Source organism: Loa loa, assembly GCF_000183805.2.
Source record: "Loa loa unplaced genomic scaffold supercont3.64, whole genome shotgun sequence".
NCBI lineage: Eukaryota > Metazoa > Nematoda > Chromadorea > Rhabditida > Onchocercidae > Loa > Loa loa.
Window position 1 is genome coordinate 237,585 of NW_018108244.1, and position 22,854 is coordinate 260,438.

The 22,854-nt window shown below is 33.9% G+C and overlaps 6 protein-coding genes across 6 annotated transcripts; 3 read left to right on the forward strand and 3 right to left on the reverse strand.

The window, feature by feature from the left end:
• Positions 1-1,259: 1,259 nt before the first annotated feature.
• Positions 1,260-3,766, forward strand: LOAG_00657 (hypothetical protein; the record flags this gene model as incomplete). Its single annotated transcript, XM_003136197.1, has 5 exons — positions 1,260-1,403; positions 1,994-2,083; positions 2,347-2,586; positions 3,364-3,453; positions 3,551-3,766. The coding sequence occupies 5 exons, from the start codon at positions 1,260-1,262 to the stop codon at positions 3,764-3,766; spliced, it is 780 nt and encodes a 259-aa protein (XP_003136245.1).
• Positions 3,767-4,964: 1,198 nt separating this feature from the next.
• LOAG_00658 (hypothetical protein) lies at positions 4,965-5,780 on the reverse strand. The gene is made up of 2 exons (XM_003136198.2): positions 5,502-5,780; positions 4,965-5,131 (listed from the first exon to the last, which is right to left on the reverse strand). Exons 1-2 carry the CDS (start codon positions 5,658-5,660, stop codon positions 5,039-5,041), a joined length of 252 nt encoding a protein of 83 aa, XP_003136246.2. The 5' UTR covers positions 5,661-5,780; the 3' UTR covers positions 4,965-5,038.
• Positions 5,781-6,513: 733 nt separating this feature from the next.
• Positions 6,514-7,514, reverse strand: LOAG_00659 (hypothetical protein; the record flags this gene model as incomplete). Its single annotated transcript, XM_003136199.1, has 3 exons — positions 6,514-6,606; positions 7,043-7,231; positions 7,446-7,514. 3 exons carry the CDS (start codon positions 7,512-7,514, stop codon positions 6,514-6,516), a joined length of 351 nt encoding a protein of 116 aa, XP_003136247.1.
• Positions 7,515-8,230: 716 nt separating this feature from the next.
• LOAG_00660 (hypothetical protein) lies at positions 8,231-11,934 on the reverse strand (the record flags this gene model as incomplete). Its single annotated transcript, XM_020445507.1, has 10 exons — positions 8,231-8,670; positions 9,119-9,281; positions 9,427-9,630; positions 9,714-9,864; positions 9,926-10,060; positions 10,135-10,223; positions 10,359-10,609; positions 10,800-11,009; positions 11,248-11,460; positions 11,683-11,934. The coding sequence occupies 10 exons, from the start codon at positions 11,932-11,934 to the stop codon at positions 8,551-8,553; spliced, it is 1,788 nt and encodes a 595-aa protein (XP_020304042.1). The 3' UTR covers positions 8,231-8,550.
• Positions 11,935-13,576: 1,642 nt separating this feature from the next.
• LOAG_00661 (actin-depolymerizing factor 1) lies at positions 13,577-15,150 on the forward strand. The gene is made up of 4 exons (XM_003136201.2): positions 13,577-13,741; positions 14,057-14,239; positions 14,474-14,575; positions 14,783-15,150. Exons 1-4 carry the CDS (start codon positions 13,598-13,600, stop codon positions 14,852-14,854), a joined length of 501 nt encoding a protein of 166 aa, XP_003136249.1. The 5' UTR covers positions 13,577-13,597; the 3' UTR covers positions 14,855-15,150.
• Positions 15,151-16,683: 1,533 nt separating this feature from the next.
• On the forward strand, positions 16,684-21,051 carry LOAG_00662 (T-complex protein 1). The gene is made up of 12 exons (XM_020445508.1): positions 16,684-16,888; positions 17,055-17,183; positions 17,283-17,386; positions 17,664-17,765; positions 18,172-18,288; positions 18,369-18,545; positions 18,681-18,802; positions 19,060-19,212; positions 19,431-19,581; positions 19,921-20,027; positions 20,355-20,525; positions 20,832-21,051. Exons 1-10 carry the CDS (start codon positions 16,726-16,728, stop codon positions 20,023-20,025), a joined length of 1,323 nt encoding a protein of 440 aa, XP_020304043.1. The 5' UTR covers positions 16,684-16,725; the 3' UTR covers positions 20,026-20,027; positions 20,355-20,525; positions 20,832-21,051.
• Positions 21,052-22,854: the final 1,803 nt, after the last annotated feature.

Sequence of the window (22,854 nt, forward strand, 5' to 3'; positions counted from 1 at the left end):
TATGGTTTCAGATTTAAATGTGGTGAAATAAATATACCTGTTTTTGTTAAAACGAAATTTAAAGTTAAAGCGAAATTTAAAGCCCAGCAAATTTTTTTTAGAAGTGATGTCACATGAGTCAGTTGCAACCATCACCTAGTATCTGTGTAATTTTAATGGCTGAAAAATTGGAAAACTGAAAGAAAAGCAATTAAATTCCAATTTATTTATTTAGGGAAAATCAGGAAAACGACTGATCGCTCCCAAGTATAGAATTTTCGCATTTATTAAAATAAATTACCAACCTCGTGTTTCCCACAATCAGTCGCTTTGCCATTTTTATTTGATATGTCTTTTATCTCCTTATTCATAAAAATTCTAAAAACTATGAAAGAAAAGACAGTCAGGATAGCATGACTAACGCTATACATTTTGATTTAATTAAATACTAGTCGTATTTCAGAGTTATGTATATAGGTAAACAATTTTTTTATTTACTTTTTGAATATCGATAAGAAAACCTTGAGAAATGGCAAATATTGGTTTTTTTTTTGAAAGATTCCTTAGTTGAAAGTAAACAATTTTCCATTGAAAAATATTTAAATTCCAAACACAGAATGTACAATTCAAATTAAAGTCACAGCAGTTTGGTTAAGTTGGAACCTGATATATTTCAGTATTGACAGCAAATCAGCAAATTCAAAGTCAATGAATGGTAGTATAGAGAGAGACAATTTTTGGATACTGGTTGGAAATTAACTTAATGATGATATTCTTCGGTAATATACCGACAGGGCACAGTGTCATTCGACGAACTGTATAAGTGATGTAAAGGTTCCAACAGCAAGTTCAGTTGCTTTTCAGCCGAAAAAATGGGAGCAGCTCGTGCAATTAAGAAAAGAGAACAAACATAGACTTGTTTATTTATTCTTAGTCACTGAAAAATTTATAGAAATTAAATTGGTTGAAAGGTTGCTCTTGCTGTTGAGCAGCTTTTGTAAGACATTTGAGTGGAAGGTAAGTATGAGTATAGAATGAACATAACCGCGTAAAAACTGGTTCTTTCCCATTCAGGTCAATCACAAGAAGTAGTGGGTAGGGGATGGAAGAGGGTCAAAAATGAAAAGGGCTGAAGGAAAAGTTGAGATCAAACTTTTTTAGAATTAATCAAAACTTGCATTTACTCCATTGGCTGACTAGAAGGATGAGGGAATCGTTAGTGTGAATTCAAAGTGCTTACATAATACCAAGAAAAAAGTATCTATAAAAGGGGCCTAAAAATGAAAGCAACTCCTGTTCTCAAGATGTTCCATCCAACAATATCCACTTTTCTGCTAGTGCTATCAACGGTACTGTTGGTTGCATCAAAATCCAGTGTACCATGGAGTTCTGATGAGCGCAGGGCACCACCTTCATTTCCTCCAGTATGCTTTGTTTCCATTTTTCGTAAATCATTTAATCAATTTGGTGTAATATTTCATTTTTGATCCTTGATTTTTTCCTAATTGGAAAAATAGTTCAATAAAAAACCGCCATTTAGTTCGAAAAACATCACATTCCCAGATTTCTGTGGGATCGGCCTAGTGATATATGTAGACCTTCGTTAAATATTATATTCAATTCTTTCGACAATAGACCGAGAGTTTGATTTCGAGCAATAATTTCTAAAATCTTTTAAATTCGAGGGAAGCATAGAATTTGGAATAGATAAAATCACCGAAAATTGTTTGATAAATCGTGAAGGAGCTTTAGGCATTCGTGGGATGTCAGATATGACCAGATAAGATTCGGAAGATCCCAAAAAAGTTGAAAAGCCAGACTTGAAGTATTTGAAGCAATACAGCACTTGAAGAAATATTAAGTTTTCTGAACAATTTTTAAATGTTTGCCTTCGTATATAAAATGAATTGATGAATGAGTCAGTCGTGAACACATATCACATGAAATACTGTAACTAAGGTACGGTTTTCTGAATGAACTATCTGATTCCTGATATTAATCGCTAAGCATTTAGGAACCTCCGTTTGAATTGAAAGGCATTCTTCCGCCTGCAACTTTCTCTCAGCTCACTGCGATTCATCAGAATCAATCATTGACAATACCGGTTAGAGCAATCTGCATATATCAATACTGATAATAACATAAGGATATGTTTATTCATATTCTTTATTGATCTTCATAGTTTCGTATTCTTGATTTCGCAAATTCATCTTAAAATTATTTATAAAGAGAGAGAGAGAGAGCAGAAATTAGGAATACGAGATACAGAAACTAAATCAAAAAGAGTAGATAAAATTTGGAAGAAAGTTGTGTTTTCTTTTTCACATGTATTTATTTGCTTGTCAAATCACATGATATCGGTTGCAGCAAAAGATAGCTGAAATTGATGAAATTATAAATTCCTTACCGGTAGATGTTCTTCAACGGCTCCCTCTTCCACCAGTATTCCGTTCGCTTCCACAGGATGTCCAGGAAATGATCAAAGTTGTACGGACAGCAAAAAACCTAACAGTGCAAGAAAAATGGCTCCAGATGACAGTTATCATTGAATCACTTCCAGAAGAACAAAAGCGAATACTACAGCAAGCGATGCCGGATTTGCCACCGGTATTTTTCAACTTATCATATAGCAATTTGAACACGAAGATCCTTTCTAAGTTCAACTGAATTTGATCATGGCAAATACCGAAACTAAAAGAAAATGGACAATACTGGCTTAGTGTACAGTAATAAAGACAAATAATGATATGACAAGGGTGGTGATACAGTAAACAAAGATAATTAATCGCAATAGTAATAACGAATAGTAGTTGATAACATGATGACAATAATAATGACAGCAACAATGACAGTAATAACAATGAAACTAATCAAAGAATACTACTATCTTGCCGTAATGATTGCTTCCACCATTGGGAAATGCCGGTGATGGTGCTATTGGGAAGATCACCTGTATTGAAACGGTTTTGAGAAGCCGAAAAAAAAAGCCAAACGGAAAATAAGTGTGCCTTCAATCCTCCAATCCCTGGCCTATGTTTTGAATATCCCTTATCAAGATCGAACATGTCAGTTATTTATTCAGAGAAAAAGATTAGCTGTTCCAGGGGTATTTACTGATAAGATAGAGAGAAAGTTATAGAATCCAAAACCATAAGGTAAATAAATGTCTTATCTTCACAGAATCAGAGAACAACAACAGCAGTAGAATTCAAATATTTAAAAAAAAAATCATTCTTTTTTAGATAAAGGAAAGTAACAGATAAATGTTAAGGTAACGACGGCCAGTAAGTAACTGTAAATGGCCTCTCCTTCTGCTTAAAACATTAGCAAAGTGTGCAAATAAATCGTCAAATGGTTAATGCTTAAATAAAAAATAATTTCTAGACACCTTCACTGGAATTCAAAGATATACTTCCAAAAGAAGCATGGGATCAGCTTGTTACAGTTTATCAGGATATCAACCTCGATAAGGCAGTAAGTTTTTTTGTTATTTTGACTGATTCAGCTCGTTATCATCACAGTGTTATAGTTCAGTCTTTCGAGTTCCTTCAAATCTCTAGCATTATTTTAGCAGAAAATGAAAAGGATTGATGAAATAATGGATGCTTTGCCGGATTCAATCCGCCAGAAACTACCATTATCATCATCACTCCAAAAATTACCTGTCGACATACAGCACAAATTGCAAGCTATTCACATGGAACGTGGATTATCAGCAGAACAACGAGTTCAAAGAATGACAGCAATATTGGGATCACATATGAAAAAACTGATATTCCCGCATTAGTACAATACTCCACTTCACCATCATCAATATAAAAATTCAAATTTGGATTACTAAACGTACTATTAATTGCTACCGCCAAGTGCGTATTTGTATTTTTTCATTAAAATGATTTTAAAAAATAAAGTGCACAATGTTGCTCCTATACTTTATTGAAGAGTTTATAGGATTACCTTGAAAAACATGAATTTTTACAACGAACCAGAAAGAAACTATCGAATCTAACGGTTTTCCAACGAAAATCTCTGGCCCAGAAGTTTGGCAATTCTGTTTGCTCAAGATTTCAATTTCGGAATTAAGTAATGAATTCACGAATTATGCAAAACTAGTATCATTTCACCTTTTGACCTTGTCGCTTAGCGTTATCATCATTGGAATTAAGCAATGTTTGCTGGTTTCACTGACTGTAGAAAGAAGAGATGCAGGAGCAATCAATAATTTCGTTAATTTTTTTATTTATTTTTAACAAAAGACTGTCGTAAGGAATTAAGCAAGAAGGTATAGAATGTCTTCCTGATTCGAGATTTCCAGGGAAACGCTTAAGCAGGTAAAAATACCAAGAAAATGTACCGTTTCAACTATCATACAAATATACTTGATTTGAGAACCCTGATCAAACTAGAAACAAATAAAAACATGGCATTAAGTGATAAGATTAAATCAGTATTCTAGAATTATGCCGTTTTGTTTTATTCTTTGCATAAGGATGAGAATTTTTCACAGTTGTATTCTTTTAAAACTTCGCAGATACAACTGTGAATAAACTAAGACTAGTATTTAAGATATATCATTCCTCATCAAACAGTGAAGGATGAAAGGATATAAGCCTATCCTATTAGCAGAAACTTTTGAGGATTTTGTCCAATGTCACTTAAGAAAGTAATAATAACATTGAATGTATGTAGAAATTACAAATATTTCTTCAATTCATACTTCTTATTGACTATCAATGAATGAAAACAAAAGTATTATTTGAACAAAAATATTACATGATTGTTCTTTAAGCTATAATTTATCCAATCTTCCATACTTTACATATGTCACAGATGAAGAAGTTTGACTCTTTTGTTTAGTTTTATATCAACTGGATTCAATCCAGGAAATTTTTATTGGCCAAATTTAATTTAAGGAATTTAAATTAATTATATATTAGTAAAAGGGCCGGAAAAATGCTCTTTGCATTTATTCGAAAAAAAGAAATCTTCCAGAGAATAAATATCTGCTTCGCCAAAAAGATAAACAATACATAGTAAAAAAAAAGAGATCAAGTCAAAGTTAGTAACCATCGTATGAATATGTAATTTTATATTCCGGATATTTCTTCTGTAACAAACTGACTGTTTGTTCATGTTTTGCTGGACCATATCTCTATAAAAATCAGCCGTCAAATTTCAGTAGCTTATAACTGTTATGATTTTATAAAATGTCATGATTCTAATTCAGAAAATTTGGCAACCTATTGCAAAATAATCTTTTGCCCGCATTTGCTTATGATTATGCCAGATCACAAGTCTAGAAATTATAGTTATGAAGTGTGAAAAGTCTCTTGACGATAATATCACATTACATTGAAATGGCAGTAACCTGAACAAGATCTTAGATGATTGAAATTTTACTTTTTCATGCAATCTGCTACATTTTGTCACTATTTAAAACAAGCCTCTCTATTGCATCGAGGAATTCGTAAGACTTAAAGAGCTATTTAAGCAGTTATTTTGTGAATTCCAATGAAACCAACCTGTGAATAACCATAAACAAAAAGGTTTTTCTTTTGAGGTTCATGTAATATGCGTCCACCACCAACGCATTTCAATGAGAAGGAAATACCAATTTCTTTTTCAGTTTGTTTAAAAATATTTTTATGCCATTTACAATGTTTGTAACCCCGAATGATCATTTTCTCTTCGCCTGATGATTTCGCAGTAACCTGAAAATATAGCCTGAACGGCAAATTCAAAAACGTCAAATCAGCATTGAGAAGAATTCAAATCAACGATAAGTCAGTTAGCGGATGAATATTCTGGTACTTCGGAAAAAGTAATATGAAGCCCATGAATGGATATATATTCAGTGTTAGCTATGTTAAACCACGATAAATGTTACGATTATTTTAACAGTTACCTTGATCATTACATATTTAAATAAACCTTCCGGATCTATATTCACATCTGCGACATTTTCCAATGACATTGAATGCAAAATGTTCGGAACAATCAATTAAACGATGAATTTATTAATATCTTCCTGGAACTTTTCGAAATTACGGAAACATGAACACGTCTTCAAGAATTTCTTCTATGCTCATTAAAATCTTCCGCAAGACATCGTACTGTTCGGATTCCGATAAGAAAAAAAGGAAAACAGGAAAACGGTAGGTAATGAAAAGAACCACAAGTAACTGAATGTGGCTGAATGCTTCAGCTTGCTAAAAGTTAGGAGGAAAAGGAATAACGCGAATTTATGAACATTCCATTTTTACTATATCACATAAGTTTGTTGAAATTACATTTGCAATTTCAGAATTTCACAGAAAACATATAAAGCGCACAGCAAATGCATAATAAAAAATAAAGAATTGATAAATAAAACCAATTTCACGACAAATTATTAATTTTGCTAAAATGCAAGTTAAAGTTGAAATTGCGACTCAGCTTTTACTTTCAATCAAGCTTGAGAACGAGAAAGATGAGACAAATAATCATCTGAAGCAGGCAATATTTGAAACAGTCGCGGAAAATATTGAAGCGGAATTAATATCCATCGTTAGAGAAGGTGATTTTATAATTTGGATATTTCTCTTTCAAGATATCGACACTTTTTTGGTGGTCTGCTGGGCCATAACCCTAAATATATAAAAATATAACCGCGAAAAATCAAATAATATATGGAATTTGATTTAAATGAAATGATAGAATTTTTGTTTTAATTGAATAGCTTTTCTATCGCATCGATCTGAAGAATATCTATGTTTTGAAGACACACCGCAGAGTATCAAATTTTAAAACATTACTCACGCCTCAAATTATACTTTCCTACAATAAATGACCTGACTTTACAGAAATATTTGTATTCCAAAAAAATAATGAAAAGATAAAACTGTTATGAAAGCAATGACTCCATCACCAAGTTTTTGTTCTGTGGGATGATAACAATTTAGTACATTCTAAAATTCAATCCACAAGAATGATTAAAGTAAATGAAATGTTGTCGTGTCTAGTGGACAATCATCATTAAGATAAGTTACTATTTAGATGCTTAATTACAATAAAACTTGATAACCTGTGAATACCCATATACCAATATGCTGTGATCTTTCGACTCATGCTTGATTCTACCCCCACCCAAACATAACAGTTCGTAATCTGGTCCAAGTTCCTTTTCTGTTTCGTCCAACACATCTCCATGATAAGCACAGCGAGTGTATCCACGTACGATCAGTTTCTCTTTCTTCGAAGCTTTTTCTGTTACCTGTAATGATATGATCAGATCATATTATAGTTATTACCTCAGCATTCTGACTGTTACAGTAGAATTCACCAAACTATTAAACGAATCTTTCCTCATTGTTTCTTTTACCAGTAGATTAATTTTAAACCTCAATTACTTCGAACTCAAGCCAAAAACTTTACATAAATAAGATTACTACAATCAAAAATAACTGGGTTTTACGTCACAACTCTACCTTTATTAATATGTACTTGAAAACACCGTCAGGATCAATCCTGGCGTCAGGCACGTCGACTAGTGGCATAGTTACTGAACTTGAAAATAGTTTTATACGGCGAATCTGAGTAAAAGTTTTAGTGAAACAGGAAATTTTGCCTATAAGCAATATAAGAAATTAATTGAAGCCTGATAAAACATCATCAGCAGCACGTAGGAAACATTCCCACCAACAAATACGTTGTTCACAACAATGAATTTTTCAAATTCAATCACTAAACCCTCAAATGATTTCTCTGACAAACCCACTGTTGGTAAAAATCCCTCACCTCAATATGGACTGACATCATGTTTCAATCATGGCCCTCGAACTGTCACACTGTAGCAGTACAAGCAGGAATTGAATTCTACATGGAAACTCAGACCTCTTAGTGCATAAATTCCAAAAAATTAGAAAGAAAAAAATTTGAATATAATCTGTGACACTTCATCAATATCTATAACTTTACCGAAAAGACAAGACTTGGAATTTTCATTATTAAAGAAATAATCAAGCACCAATATGAGGAATATACATAAGAAACAGCAAAAATGATTGCAGAAGAAACTGGTCAATGTTATCAAAGCAAAAGTTCACAAAATAACCTTGTGAAACCTTGTTAAATTTATGTCTCACATTTTATAACAAACACGAATCATTACTGCTACTCTCACCTCATCTTTTCTTAATCATGTTAGCATCAGGAAGATGAGCAGTATGGAAAAAGATCAGTACGGAAAAGAGTAGTAAAATAAGGAACTGATTTATAAGAGTTTCAGGCATACCTTTTGTGAGGCTGTCTAGTCCAATAATTCAATAATGTTTAATAACTGGTCTACAGGATCACTTTAATCTGCATATATAAATTGATATTCATCTCATAAGCATTACCATGATCATGAAAAATGTTATGAAATTAGAAACATAACTTGTACTATTTTCCAATATGCAGTATGTAGAACATTTGTCCATATCTCTAACAAAACTTATCAGCAAAATTAATAACTGCAATCAAATCAAATCAGCGAGAAATTTCTGCAAATTCTTGAAAGCATGGATGGATCTGCAAATTTTCTAATGCTGATCAAATTCTAGTTAACGCATAATTGAACTGGTGCTCGAAATTCTTTGCTGCTCTTGCTTTTCGAATAAATTCTAATGTTTCGTAAACACGTTTTATTGTGTTTCGCTTGAATAATTTAGCCTAGAAAAAAAGTACATTAGGTATTACAGAAAAAAGAAAGGAAAAAAGAAGGAATTAAGAATTTATTCTTCTATCCATAATTTATTTGGATTTAAGTTAACTGAACCTTAGATTTGAGAAATGGATATAAGACCGTAAAGGAATCTTTTGGCTAAAATTTATGACATAAATTCTAAGCCTTTATAAATTAAAGAAGAAGATTTCTTAATTCAGTAATAACTCCGATTATTTTTAGCGATGGTTACGTCGTTGTGCCTATTCGGCCTTCCAAAATATGACCATAGATATACGTTATCAACCATCAGATTACCTAATTCAATCTATTCGTAATCTCTAAACACGTCAAAAGGTAACATCGAAAATTCCCCCGAAAACAATGCCTTGGCTTTGATTTATAAAATGTTCCTAAAACCTGCGAGAGGAAAATGCAAAACTAGTAATTTCTTACACTAAGTCTGTTTCTTACGGCAACAGGTGCATCTCTATGGATATCTTCTCGTTTCCTCTTTCCTCGTTTTATCTTTCCCCTCAAATTAGCACCAGTGGCAGCTTCGACATCTCTGATATATTCTTCTTCTTCCTTTGCACTACGTTCTGCATTACAAGATATCCTGAAAATTTGGTAAAAATACTTTAAGTTTCGATTAATGAACAAGGAAACTTGTTGCATTTGCTTTCTGGAATGTGTGACTTCTCTCAACTCAAACTTGTCTGCTTGTTTCTTTCACTTCAGATTTTATTTTCTTAATCACATACTGAATGATTTCGTCCACCGGAAATCCCATCTCATCGCGATCAATGATTTTTCCGTGTAGTGGACAACGTTTTAGGTCCATGCGAGGACATAACGTCCCATCATTGAGCGGAGCACGACATTGTCGACTACTCTTTAGTTGCTGACCAACAAACGTCATAACTCGTGCGCGATATGCTTCTGCGATATCCAAATTCGTTGAACAGCTGGAGTAAATTTTAAAATAGAATTGTATAGGACTAGAAGTGATCAACATAAGCAAAATATAAAACGTCATTATTTTATCAACCTTTCATCTGAAGGACGCCAGAATCGATGACAGTCGGCATTATTTCGCGGCACTTCAGCAGGTTTGACGTCATTTTCACCCCAGTATTTCAAATCAAGTCCATACAGCAAGACCGGTACTTCATTTTCATGACTTTCATTCTTTTTACGACCTGAAAAATCACAACTGGATTTTCCCATGAAATCATAAGAGTAAAGGCATCATAATTTTACCCAGAGATGAATTTAGTAGATCCTGCATTCCATGAATTTTGCTGGGGCCAACCAAATCATCGCCCACGTTTTCCATTGTTTTTCGTAAAATATATTCTGGCAACTCTTCTGGTGGTTTGCAATACAGCTCCAAACCTGAAAACTATTCTACTATTAATCAAAATCGTAAAATTTTTGGAGCTTATCACGTAAAATTGAGAACAAATTACCTTCTTTTTCTGGCACTTCTTCAAGATCGTCTGTTTCGCAGTCTTCCTCATCTGATTTTTGCCTATTTTGTAGATGCAATTCTTCACACCTAAAATTTTATTAAATCTAAAGCTTTATCTTCATAAAAAAGTTCAAAAGCAAAAGTTCCATTAAATTTTCAATTCCGAAAAAGAATTCATGGAAAAGCAATCCCATTAGAATTTAAGAAAAAATAAATGCAGACTTCTCTAATTCAACTGTAATCCTGTTTTTTAAATCGACGATTTCCTTGCACAATCTCTGCCCATTGTTCCCACCATATTTCCCAAGCTTGACAAGCCAGCGGCAAATGATTTTTTTACAAAATTGTAACATTCTGATACAATCTATCAAAGCATTTATGATTATTTCATTTTCTCCATTTACATTTACAACTGGTGCATTCAATGGAACAGTTACAGCTACTGGTTCAAGTACACTGTATCCATGGGTCATCTGAAAATCGTAGATTTACATGGAAGGAAGCAAACACATAATAAAGAATTTAGCATGAAAGTCTAACGTTACATCATTCATTAACGGAAATCCACAATGCTGTTGGTACGATATAAGCAAATGGAAGAAATAACATATAATAATTCCAACAATTAAATTCAAAATAATTTTAGATAAAACCAAATGTAACCTCATTCTCACATCCGAGGTGTCTCTCACCATTTGCACCTTCATCAACATCAAATCGTGGCACCAGGAGCTCGAGTGCATGCCGTGTCTCATTGATACAACGTAAAATTTCCTCTTGTCGTTCTTTAAATTCCTTTTCAACTTTTGCGACCAGCTGTTTACTCTGTTCATCTTTTTTTCGATTTACTTCTTCAGCGCGTTGCCTTTCAATCTGAAAACCATCTGTTATAAACAATTTAAATTTACAAAAAATCAGAAGGATTTGAAATCATAACAGTTACTTCGACAAATTTGAATAAAAAAAGTAAATATATGATTAAATAGGCAATAAGAATTCCATTTTTTTTGTAGTAAGGAAAGTTTTTTTGTAACGCAATGTTATGTTTATCATAATGTGTTGAAATAGATGTTTAAACCATTACTCGCAGAATAGTACAAAAGAAAATAACCTGAAGCTCTGCACTGGCGTGTTCAAAATCCAAAGATTTTGAAGAGCGTAAGAAATTGACAGCAAAATCCAATTTCGGATAGGCTTCCGCATATTTCTCATGCCAAAGTTTGACAAGTTTCAAAATCTCTAATTTGAGGATTTTAGCAGCTTCTTTGGGAGGTGGCAGGGGATAATGAAGAGGATCTGTTTCCGCTGTATACAACAAAATTTCCTGAAAAGCTGAAAACTATTAAAATCTGTTAAAAACTGGCCTATCACAGGGAAATGACGTATTGCAGCCAAAACAAAACAAAACCACTCTATTTAATAATAACGTGTGATTTGAGAAAAAAAGTTTCAATATCTCCTTTACCCGAAAAATGAGAAAAATAATTGCAGGTTATTCTTGATAATTTCGCAACTACTTCTTAATTTTAATTTCGCCGATACAAACCTGCATATGACTGGTCAACTGAATACGGAAAACATGAGAACGTTGGAAGAGTTCAGCACAAAGTTGTAAAACAGCCAAACGATATTCACAATCATTTTGTCGGAAATATTTCAAAAAATCGGTAAATATAGGTTCAATGATATCCGGATTACTCTTTAGAATCTGTTTTAATTCTTTGAGTTTACCTTCATTCAGTACTCGTCCATTGAAATCGAACTGAAAGCAATAAAACTGAGCTTCATCGTGAAACATTAAAAAGGTACTAAATTAGACAGCTTTGGGAAGCGATATCAAATAAAAATTTTGAATGTCTATACTTCATGCCATATTGCATTAAACATAGCTGTAAACGAAAGATCGTTGAATAGTAATAATCTGTATTCCAAAAGATGGGCAGAGATCCAAAGAGCACGGAAGGGTACCTTGACAAAAGCAGTATCTTTCGAGTTAATAATTTTGTTTTATACCTATTATTCAAGGCTTTGCAAATTAACCGCATGCTGCAAATCCTTTGAAAATTACGTTTCAGCATTTCCAGAATTAATTTCACCTGTTTAATTAAATTGGACAGAATCCTTCTGGAAGCTATTAGTTGAGGGGATTGACCGTCCTCCATTCAGTGAAATTCCAAATTTCATGCGAACATAATGCAAATAGCCTCTGATCACCAACAGAGTTTGCAAAGTTAAACCATCCAACAAGCCAAGAAGACGACAAAACTTCTAAAAAAAACCTTAACTTCTGAAACTCAAACGAAATGTTACATCTGAGCGGTTGATTGTGAAACGTGTTAAGGTATCGCCATGAGTATTACATGTAAAACATTTTCACGAAAATGACGTCACAGGAAATTTTTTTCAGTTTCTAGATCTACTTTTTCGGAATTTAAATGAATCGTCCATCCATTTTTTTTCACGCAGTTTATATTTAATTCTCCCTTTATGTCTAATGCAGTAAAGTACATGTCTCCCGATATAACAAGAGTTTGCTTTCCTTTTGCCTTATGCTTACGGAGGAAGTATTCTGCATAGAAACCACAACGACTCAGGTAAAACTTGCGTAAAGAAAGTTTTGCGAAAACTTCCATATATTTAAGTAGGATTTCCTAAATAATAACATTAGAAATGAATCGGTATCACAGTGCTACTTATTGGTGGATGGTGATAAAATCGATCCAGATACTAAGATCTCATCGGCCACATCAGTGCTAAGCAATTAATTTTTCCAAGGGGCCATATGGGAAATCGGAATGGTTTTCGAGGACCGGATTACTATACTTGACTCACTCTACCCACTACCGTATCCGTATACGTACATATATACATATATTATCCCTTCATAAAAAACAGTAAATGAAACATTGTAATGGATTCACTGAAAATGTGGAGGACCTAATTACATCATTATTTATTGTTGGGATGATGGACTCGTGATTAAAGATCAACGGACTTTAACAACAGAGGGTTTTGATTTAAGGAAAGGAAAAAACGGCAGGGGAGAGCGCGGTCTCTCCCGCGGCTTCGCAAAAAAAACTTGTTGGAAGGCTGTATATCGCTCGCCAGATGCCCAGGTCAAGGCTAGATGAACCCGATAACAGGATATAATCTCGACTATAACTGGCAATACTTTCATGCCACGAACTTTCCCAAACTTTTATATCCCTAACATTTGATGGTAAGAAATTAAATCCCGGGCCAGCTAAAATTGATTTTCACAAGAAATCTAAGAGAAGGAAGAGATCGCTTTTTTGCATATTGACGGGCCGCGCTCTGGTCATTAATTTGAGTTTTTTGAATATGGGATAGCAATTAGTCGTTGAGTTCGTCGTTTTTGGGTGCGCTCATTGTGCGTATGACATTATTGGAGTCGTGGAATATTATGAGATTTCGTCCGCTTTCAGGTGCACAGACATAGAATGTCCTCGGGTGTCTTGGTCAATTCAGAATGCCAAACCGTATTCCAGCAGCTTTCGGAAGGAAAGCATCACAAACTGCGCTATATCATTTATAAAATCGAAGATAAAGAAGTTGTGGTGGAGGCAGCTGTCTCACCAGATGAGGTAAATTTTGCTGTTTTTGAAATTTAGCTAACTCTGAACGAAGGATATACATAAAACTCGAAAACAGTTTTGAAAAAGGAAGAAAAAAGTAAAAGAGAAAAAAACTAAATAATTCAGTCGGTGTTATTAGCATAGCCACGTGGACTATGTGCTACAATAAGATGAGATTGAGGTTCCTTCTTGGCGATTCTCAATTTAAGCGTAATATATAATTTAGTGATTTAAGCGCTAATAACGTTAAGTAATTTCCGAAAAGGTTTGTTTAACCATTAATAACTCTCTAAAATCTGATTTTAATAAGTTCCCTTTTTGTAGCTTGGCGTAACAGATGATGATCATGACGAAAATTCCAAAACTGCATACGAAGCATTTGTGCAAGATTTAAGGGAGCGGACGAATGGTTTCAAAGATTGCCGTTATGCTGTTTTCGATTTCAAGTTTTCATGCAATCGACCCGGCGCCGGTACTTCGAAAATGGACAAAATTGTTTTCATACAGGTTGTCTGCAGTTTAAGCTATAAATATTTTTCACATGTATGCACTGAAAGAATGCGTACATGTAAAATGTAATTTTTTTTAGAGTTTCACGTTTGTGATCCCTTTTTTCACGTTCTGAGATTCGCAAGTTTAAAACTCTAAATTAGAATTCTACAAACCATCCAATTTTTCCCATATCATCCCAAAGCATGATAGGAATCAACAAGTTTCTATTGGGATTCGTTTAATTTGTAGCTATGTCCTGACGGTGCACCAATCAAAAAGAAAATGGTTTACGCTTCGTCCGCATCTGCAATCAAGTCTTCGTTAGGAACTGCTAAAATTCTGCAGTTCCAAGTAAGTAATTTTGCGTGTTTTTTCTCTAGCTTCGTTAACTGTTAGTAACTGTTGACAAGACAATGGAAGTCAACAATTTTTGGTATTAAATTTTTTTTTTCTTTCTTACTACCTATAAGATATTACGTTGTATCGGAGAAATGGCTCTTCCAAAATCTTACTACGATTTTGCAATGATTTCTGCAGCCTATGAAAAATTATTTCAAGGTCTCGGATGATTCCGAAATCGCTCATAAGGAGCTTTTGTCGAAGTTGAGTGAGAAATACCGTGACAATTAATGGTTACCGTTCGCTACAATTGTCGATTGGAATGATGTATGTGATCGAAATGGATATTGGCCTCGTTGTTTTATGTTGATATTTATTTGCTTTATCATTAATGAAGGTGAAATTGGATTTATGGTTGCTGCTTGAGTCAGGTGGCCATTAAATCCTCTCGTCTAAAATCTTGGAGAGAAATGAGATTCTAGTGCTCTGTAATTATGGCTATTTGCACGAAGAGCTTCCGTTTTTTCGTAACTTTTAGAACACGATTTATATTTGTTACTCGTGTTGAGAATCCAGAAAGATGTCGCAGTAATGACTAGGTGAAATAGCTGAATGAATCTTCTAAATCAGCAATAAGTGAAAAAAATGGGTTACTGATCAAGACATGGGAAAGAATTCATTGGTTGCTTAAAGTTAGAAATGCGACTTTCACCATTCCTTTCATTACATAAATTACAAATGTTTTGGGAACTGTAGTTGAAGCTTCCTGCGTTGATAGGTTGCCCTATTTTGAGGATTGTCACTCATTTGTTAAATGGAATCAACTGTGTAGAGAGAAAAATAGTATGGATATTTTTAGAAAGTAAAGAGAATAGGGATATTTTAGAAATTAAGTAAACCTTTTCGTTAAGGAATCAAGTGAACCAAGCGTTCATGTTCCCTTCCTAATTAGTTATCTTGAACATCGAAGATAACTTGAATTGCAGCCCATTACATTTAATTTGAAGGATTTCTTATGAATTCAAATATTTTTCCAAGTTCACAAACTTGATTTATCTCTCTTTTTTCTTTGTATCTCTGCAGTCCTTCATTCCGCTTTATAGTTTCAAATTTATCATTCCAACAAAATTCATTTAGTATATGTCACTTTGTCGCACTTATCACTCTTCAGTTCTTCCTCTCATATATGTGCACAGAGATCACTACTCATGCGCATATGCTTTGTATATCACTGTGTGCTGAATGTGTTTGTATAAGAAAAGAAATATTTCGCTCTTAAAACTTTTTTATTTGGTTGGAAAACTGAATTTAAGTCCTCTTCTTTAACGCTTAAGTTGAATCCAAACATAGTTTATTTCGATTAGTAATAATAAAATATCTAATCAAGTTGTATAAAAGTCCGAACAGTTATGAACTGCTTCAGTAGTACTTCTTGTTAAAGCAAATATATTGTGAAACTTGAAGCTATAGCAGGCCATGAAGAGTGTACTGCTTGTTGGTTAAGGTGATTTTCCTGGGGATCTAGGCGGTTACCGTCACTCTATTAAGAAATATGAAACGAAGTGGTGGTTGATATTGTAATTCTTTTATCTGGGCTTAGAATCTGTTATTTGTAATATGATGCCATGGATCTATGTTACGAGGGAATTTGTACTCAGGAGGTTGTGGGATGAAGGGTGATGTCGATAAGGTACTCAATATTTCAGAGATCACCAATATTTTGAATTTGATATAAGAAAGGGTGACGTACATCTTTCTGTAAATTAGGGGCATCACAAATTAATATCCTAACTAATCAGTATTATTGATGTTTGTTGATGACTAGGACTTCTTGTAACCCTTCAACTGCATAGTGTTAAAGCCAATAAATACTTGAACTTTGAATTTTTTGCTAGTCGCTAAAGTTGCACAGCAAAAGTGGGCGTACACAGGTGCTATCTTATTTTTTCTCTTTTTCCCACTAGTCTTTGCAAGGAAATAGCATTTCATTCTCGTTCAGCGAATAGTGTTTCTCTTGTTAAAGAACATCCAGTTTAACCTGATGCTTTTTTTCTCCGGTATCAGTTATTTTTGAAAATAATTTCAAGTAGAAAAGAGTGGTAACGTTCTTTTCGTACTGCAGGTTTTCATTCTTAAAAAATCTTTGTCGCTGTAATTATCAAATGATGATGAACGCGCCAATAATTCTGCTGAAAGAGGGAACAGAAGCAAAATTTGGTAAGCAACAGATAGTTAGTAATATCAGTGCATGCAATGTGATCGCCGATAGTGTTCGTACCACTCTGGGGCCCCGTGGCATGGATAAACTAATCATCGATTCCAAAGGTAATCTTTTGCAATACAGCACACCGCGTTTTTCCAAATGTACAGATTTTAATGTTTAGTTGACTAATGTTGAGACTTGGTCGAAAACTTGTTGTTTGATGTGCGTTAGTATAGCCAACTAAAGATTTCCGCTTTTTCACATTCTCTTCTAATAAGTGGGCCTTAGGTAAAACAACGATCTCAAACGATGGAGCAACCATTCTGAAATTACTGGATGTTGTTTTTCCGGCTGCCAAAGTTATGGTGGATATAGCGAAAAGTCAGGATGCTGAGGTTGGCGATGGCACTACTTCAGGTAAGTACGATCTAAAAAAATGGAACCTGATCACCAAGGCCTTTACCGTATGTTTATATCAGTTGAATGTTAATCTTTTAATTATTTCATTTTTTTCAGTTGTGATACTAGCAGCGGAGCTCTTGAAGCGTTCAAAACCTTTCATTGAAGATGGCGTTAGCCCACAGCTAATAATTCGATCTTATTCAAAGGCTTGTGAAGAGGTTTACCTGTTTTTGACTATTGCAATGCAGTATCGAAATGACAGAGTAGATTATCAAATGCAACTATTTATGATTCTGAAGTGGCAGGATTTTAACTTTTAGCGTAATAGACTTTTTGATTTCTTTCTTTTACGGAATCAGCTGCTACCTGGTAGATTGTTGTCTTAGCCGATTCGGATACCTTGAAATAGCTTACTAGTATTGTTTGATTGCATTATAAGATTATTAAAATGGATGCAGCGTAAGGGAAACTTTCTTAAGTAATTTGTAATTTAAGGCAGTCAGTCGGCTTAAACAACTGGCTGAAAAAGTCAATGGTGATGCTAATATGCGTGAAATGCTGAGCCGATGCGCCACTACTTGTCTCAGTAGTAAATTGGTGTGTTTTATGCTATTCGTATATTTGTGGTATTTTTGCCTCTTTATTCATATAGCAGTTCAAGTTTCCAACGATCTTTGATCAGGATCACTGCCTTAATAGCTGAAAGTAGATAAATGGATAAACTAATTGATCGTTAGGATTTTTTCCAGTCCTTATTGTTCCAGTTTTATATTATCAAAGATGTGTGCGGCGTCGCATACGATCATACACAAGATTAGCAGAGGCAAATGACGTTTATATTTGAATTGCACCGTTTACTTTCAGGCACCGTGAGACTTAGTTCTCTTAACTTATATTTTGATGTTTTTGACTCATTCAAAATTTGCAGTAAATCTGCGCCATCTTTGTGAACTTGCGATATGTTTTCTTTGGATTACTTACATTCACTTTATTAAAATTCAAGATAAGTCAAGAACGAGAATTCTTCGCTGAAATGGCTGTCGATGCCGTCTCATATTTGGATGAAAACCTGTCATCAAATATGATAGGGATTAAGAAAGTTAGCGGTGGATCTCTTTCGGTATGTGTTTTCCTGAAGAACTGATTCTCTTGCCTTTATGAACTTTTGCGCCATTTGACACGCCAACATAAGTTTTTCAGGATTCCCAGCTTGTTAAGGGCATCGCATTCAAGAAAGCATTCAGTTATGCAGGCTTTGAAATGCAGCCAAAACATTATGAAAATCCTTTTGTTGCTCTACTTAATATTGAATTGGAGCTCAAGGCAGAAAAAGACAATGCTGAAATGAGAATTCAAAGTGTGGATGAATATCAAAAGGTATTTATTTCTGTAAAGGTTCCACCTATAATTGAGAAACTGTTTTCTTACTGATGCTAATTAAAGTCCCGTCATACAAGCTTCAAGTGGTGATTTATTATAATACCAATGTTATTTTAAACCTTCATTTTTCAGATTGTTGATGCTGAGTGGACAATTTTATACGATAAGCTAAAGAAAATTCATGAGTCTGGAGCGAAAGTAGTACTTTCGAAATTGCCAATTGGAGATGTAGCGACGCAGTGGTTTGCTGACAGGTATTGCGATTAAGCGGTATTTTTAGTTTCAGCTGTAAGAATTCTTACTTCAGTTCCCTACCTCGTAAACTCACTTTCTATTCATAAATAGCTTCTTTCAGTATAATTTATGCCTTTGTAGTTTAGGAATGACACTAGACTTGAACTAACTGAACTTATTTTTAGTTTTTTCTCATCCATTCTGGTCTATATATCTGTACAATAATTCCTACTACATCATTTTAATTTCTGCTTAATTCTTTCAAAACCTCTTATAGAGATATGTTCTGTGCGGGACGTGTCGAACAGGCCGATATGGATAGACTAATTGCAGCATGTGGTGGTACTATGCTCACAACCGTAAGTCAGATCAGTAAGGAACTTCTTGGTAGTTGTGGTAAATTTTACGAACAACAAGTGGGAAGCGAACGGTATTTCATTTCTAATTTTGCTGTGATTGCACTTATTCAGAAATTAATAGGATTTTTCACTACTGGTTTTAACTACTACTGATGATAACGTTAAGTAGAATTATGTTTCTTTGGATTGCGAAGTATTTCCATGCTTTGTTGCCATATTCGAATTGATTTCTTCAGCATTTTTGCATTGGTTCACCGTTTTATTTTTTTTTAAATTTCTTCCATTTCAGATATAACTTTTTCCTGGACTGTACAAAAGCTAAGTCTTGCACCGTGATTTTGCGTGGTAGTGCAGAGCAATTCATCGCAGAAACGGAACGTTCTTTACACGATGCAATCATGATTGTACGACGCGCAAAAAAAACGATACAATTGTTGCAGGTTTTTTTTTTTTGTGTTATTTTGAATTTTATATGGTTTAGACTATATGATTTGTTTTATTTAATTAGCTTTTCTGTAGTTTCATTTACTTAGTAGAAAAAAGTAACACCACTGCTATTTTACTAAAACTGTGCTCATCGACCATCGAAAGAAGCATTTCTTCATGTACGGCAAACTTCCTGTACTGCTCAAATTTTTAATTTTCGTTACTTAACAAACTTTTTTCCAGTATTAAGTACTGGTATACACTTATCTTTCTTTTGCATGCAATTAAGTAAGATATGCTGCTGAAGTTTCTGTGTGAAAAACACTGCAATTACACTGCATATTCAACTTCAGGTGGTGGCGCTATTGAAATGGAACTTTCGCGACATATTAGAGATATTTCTAGAACTATCGCGGGTAAAGAACAGTTCTTTTGGCAAGCATTCGCCAAGACTTTAGAGGTTTCGTTTTGTTTGGTTTTTTTCTTTCACTCAAGTTTTATCATGAGATAGTGGAGGAACCAAACTTCCCATTTATTTTATTTGATTTACTTGTTCGTTATTTTTTTGTTCCCATTCAATTTTATGATATTTCATTCTCCATTTGAATGGGTAAACTTCAAAATCTTAAATGCTTGGCGTTTTCATTTCTGTACGATGTGATTTATGTCGAAATTTCTTTCTGTATCTTGGTAATGTTTATGCTAATTAATTAGTTAGTGCTAGTAGTGTATAATAACCTATGTAATTTTAGAAAAAAAAATGACAATTTGTCTTGACATGTTTCAGATAATTCCAAAGCAATTATGTTACAACGCAGGCATAGACGCTACGGATATACTGAATCGATTGCGACACCGACATGCCAAGGGAGATAAGTGGGCAGGAATCGATATTTACGCGGAAGATGTCAGTGACAATATGGAAGCATGTATTTGGGAACCAGCTATTGTGAAACTAGTTTGTTTTCTTCTGTGTTTTCATTAGGAAATTTAGCTTACCTGTTTCACTTTCTTTTTGGGACAGTGACTGAGGACAACAGTTGGACATACATATTATAAACTTAGATCAGTTTGTAAGATACAACTAGTTTCAAGGTAGCAAAAACAAGAATTTTAAGATAAACAAATTTTCAGTTCCCAGCACCTAGTTTGTGGACTGGCTATATGGAAAGTTTGGACCGCTATTCCTGTGCAATGCTTAAATTTTGTTATTCATTTTCTTTTTTTTGTCTGCAAATTATCAGTCGCTAAGCATCATTTTCAGAATGCGCTGACAGCGGCAACTGAAGCAGCATGTCTTGTTTTAAGTATTGATCAAACGGTCAAAAATCCTCGTTCAGCAGGTGGTGGTCAGTTACCTGATATGTAGAGTGTCTTTGTCAAGATATTATTTGGAATGCCACTGAGATTACTTAATCAAAAAAGTTGTGCTCCATGCAATAAAAGAAAACAAAAGCAATCTGATTTTATGCTTATAAGCCAACCAGTTTCCTTCTTTTTATTAATTGTAATTCAGTTTTATCTATTTGTTAAACAATGGGAATCTGGTTTTCTGAAATTCATACTTAAAATTAAAATGCCTATCGTTTTAACCGTCATTGTTTTGATTTTTGTTGATTTGCTTTCTTCGAATTTTTGGCGAATAAAATAATGCTTAAGCTTTTCTATGCAAAAATTCGGGTGTAAAATGTGCACAGAATTAAACGTGAACTTTAATTACTATGAATCAACGGTCGTGAAATTTTAGGCCTAGAACTTTTGTGGAAAAACAAGTCCGAAAACAAGTTTCGGTTTTTCGTAAATCACATTCCGAAGTTTGCAGTTGTCATTAATTTGTTGCTTATGAAATCAAGGTTGGTAACAGATGTAAAAATAGGTTATTTTATTAGTTATTGAATATGTACAGCAAGCATATGCTTGCTTTGATTAAATCAATTGATGAATGAAGGAAGATGCGGTACTTCTGGCCGGAAGTTCTGGGGAGCAATGATTATGTATAGGAGAAAAACAAATAAGGGCGACATGATGACACCACATGTACGTTCTTACTATTCAGTCGTTGAAATTGAACTTTGAGTTCAGCAAATTTACATTTGCACACCATCTCGCCTTGATTATGGCTGCCAGTGTATTGTGACTTGTCACTAACTTATCGCCCTTATTTGTTTTTAGTCAGTTCGGAGTTAATCATTACAGCTGTCGTAGTTGGAATATAAAAGAAATGCTTGTGAGAAGTATCTTAACTATGAAGGAGGTGCTTGAATTTCAGTTTTTCAACATGAAATCTTTTTTTATAAATTTATCTTATTATACAGTTATGAACACTTCTCCCATGACTAATATTCCACTGCAAGATTCGTTGGAGTCGTGTACCAACACTATCAACAGAATTTCAATAGGATTATAATTCCTGACAGGAATTAATTGCAACAATTCCGGTAAATTATAATAATTCTTTCCAACAAGATTATTACAGTCAAATGCAAGTGCTTTCTAAAAAATGATTATAATTTTTAAATCGTTGAATAAAAGAAAATTTCATCTAATTAGCACATTACCGAAAATGCAAATAAGCCAAATGCGTAAGTCTAAAGGATATGCTTAACAGTGTTGGGATTCAATAGAACACTTTTTGAAAGTAAATACAATCTTATCTCTCGACCAAATCTCTTACAAGGCACAGTATGAAATTTGGCATCTTCCAACCATTTGGCCAGTTCTTGGTTTAACCTCTACATTATATTACATTACACCGCTATGTTACCACTTCTTTTAACACTGATTGTTTTCCCTTTTCAGCCATTTCGTTACGGTAGAAAACTCATCAAAACTTTACCGTTCGTAATGTACTCATTTTTTACGATCAATTCATATTTCAGTCCAGGAGAATAGGAGCCTAGTGCTTGTAACAATATGACTTTAGCAACTTTTTTACTTGCAAAGCTTTGCTATGCAAAGAGCAAAAGCTAGAAATCTACGCAATTTTGATTGGTAAGAAGTAAATGCACTGTCAGAGTTCGAAAACATTGTAATAAGGGATCAGCCAATATCTAAAACTAAATGGAATATCAAAAGATCAAGATTATAGTTCTTCCACTTTGAAGGCATATTAGTTGTCTTTAAAGGTAGTGAAATATTGACATTTCGGATCATTTCCTTAATATTATCATTGTTCTCAAGAAAGCCTTCTAATCTTATGCCACTGAAATAATCTGTCAAAAAATTCACCTTGAGCTAATTCTTTCAGGAAATCGTGTTTCTTTATGTCAAAATGCTGAAAAGTACAG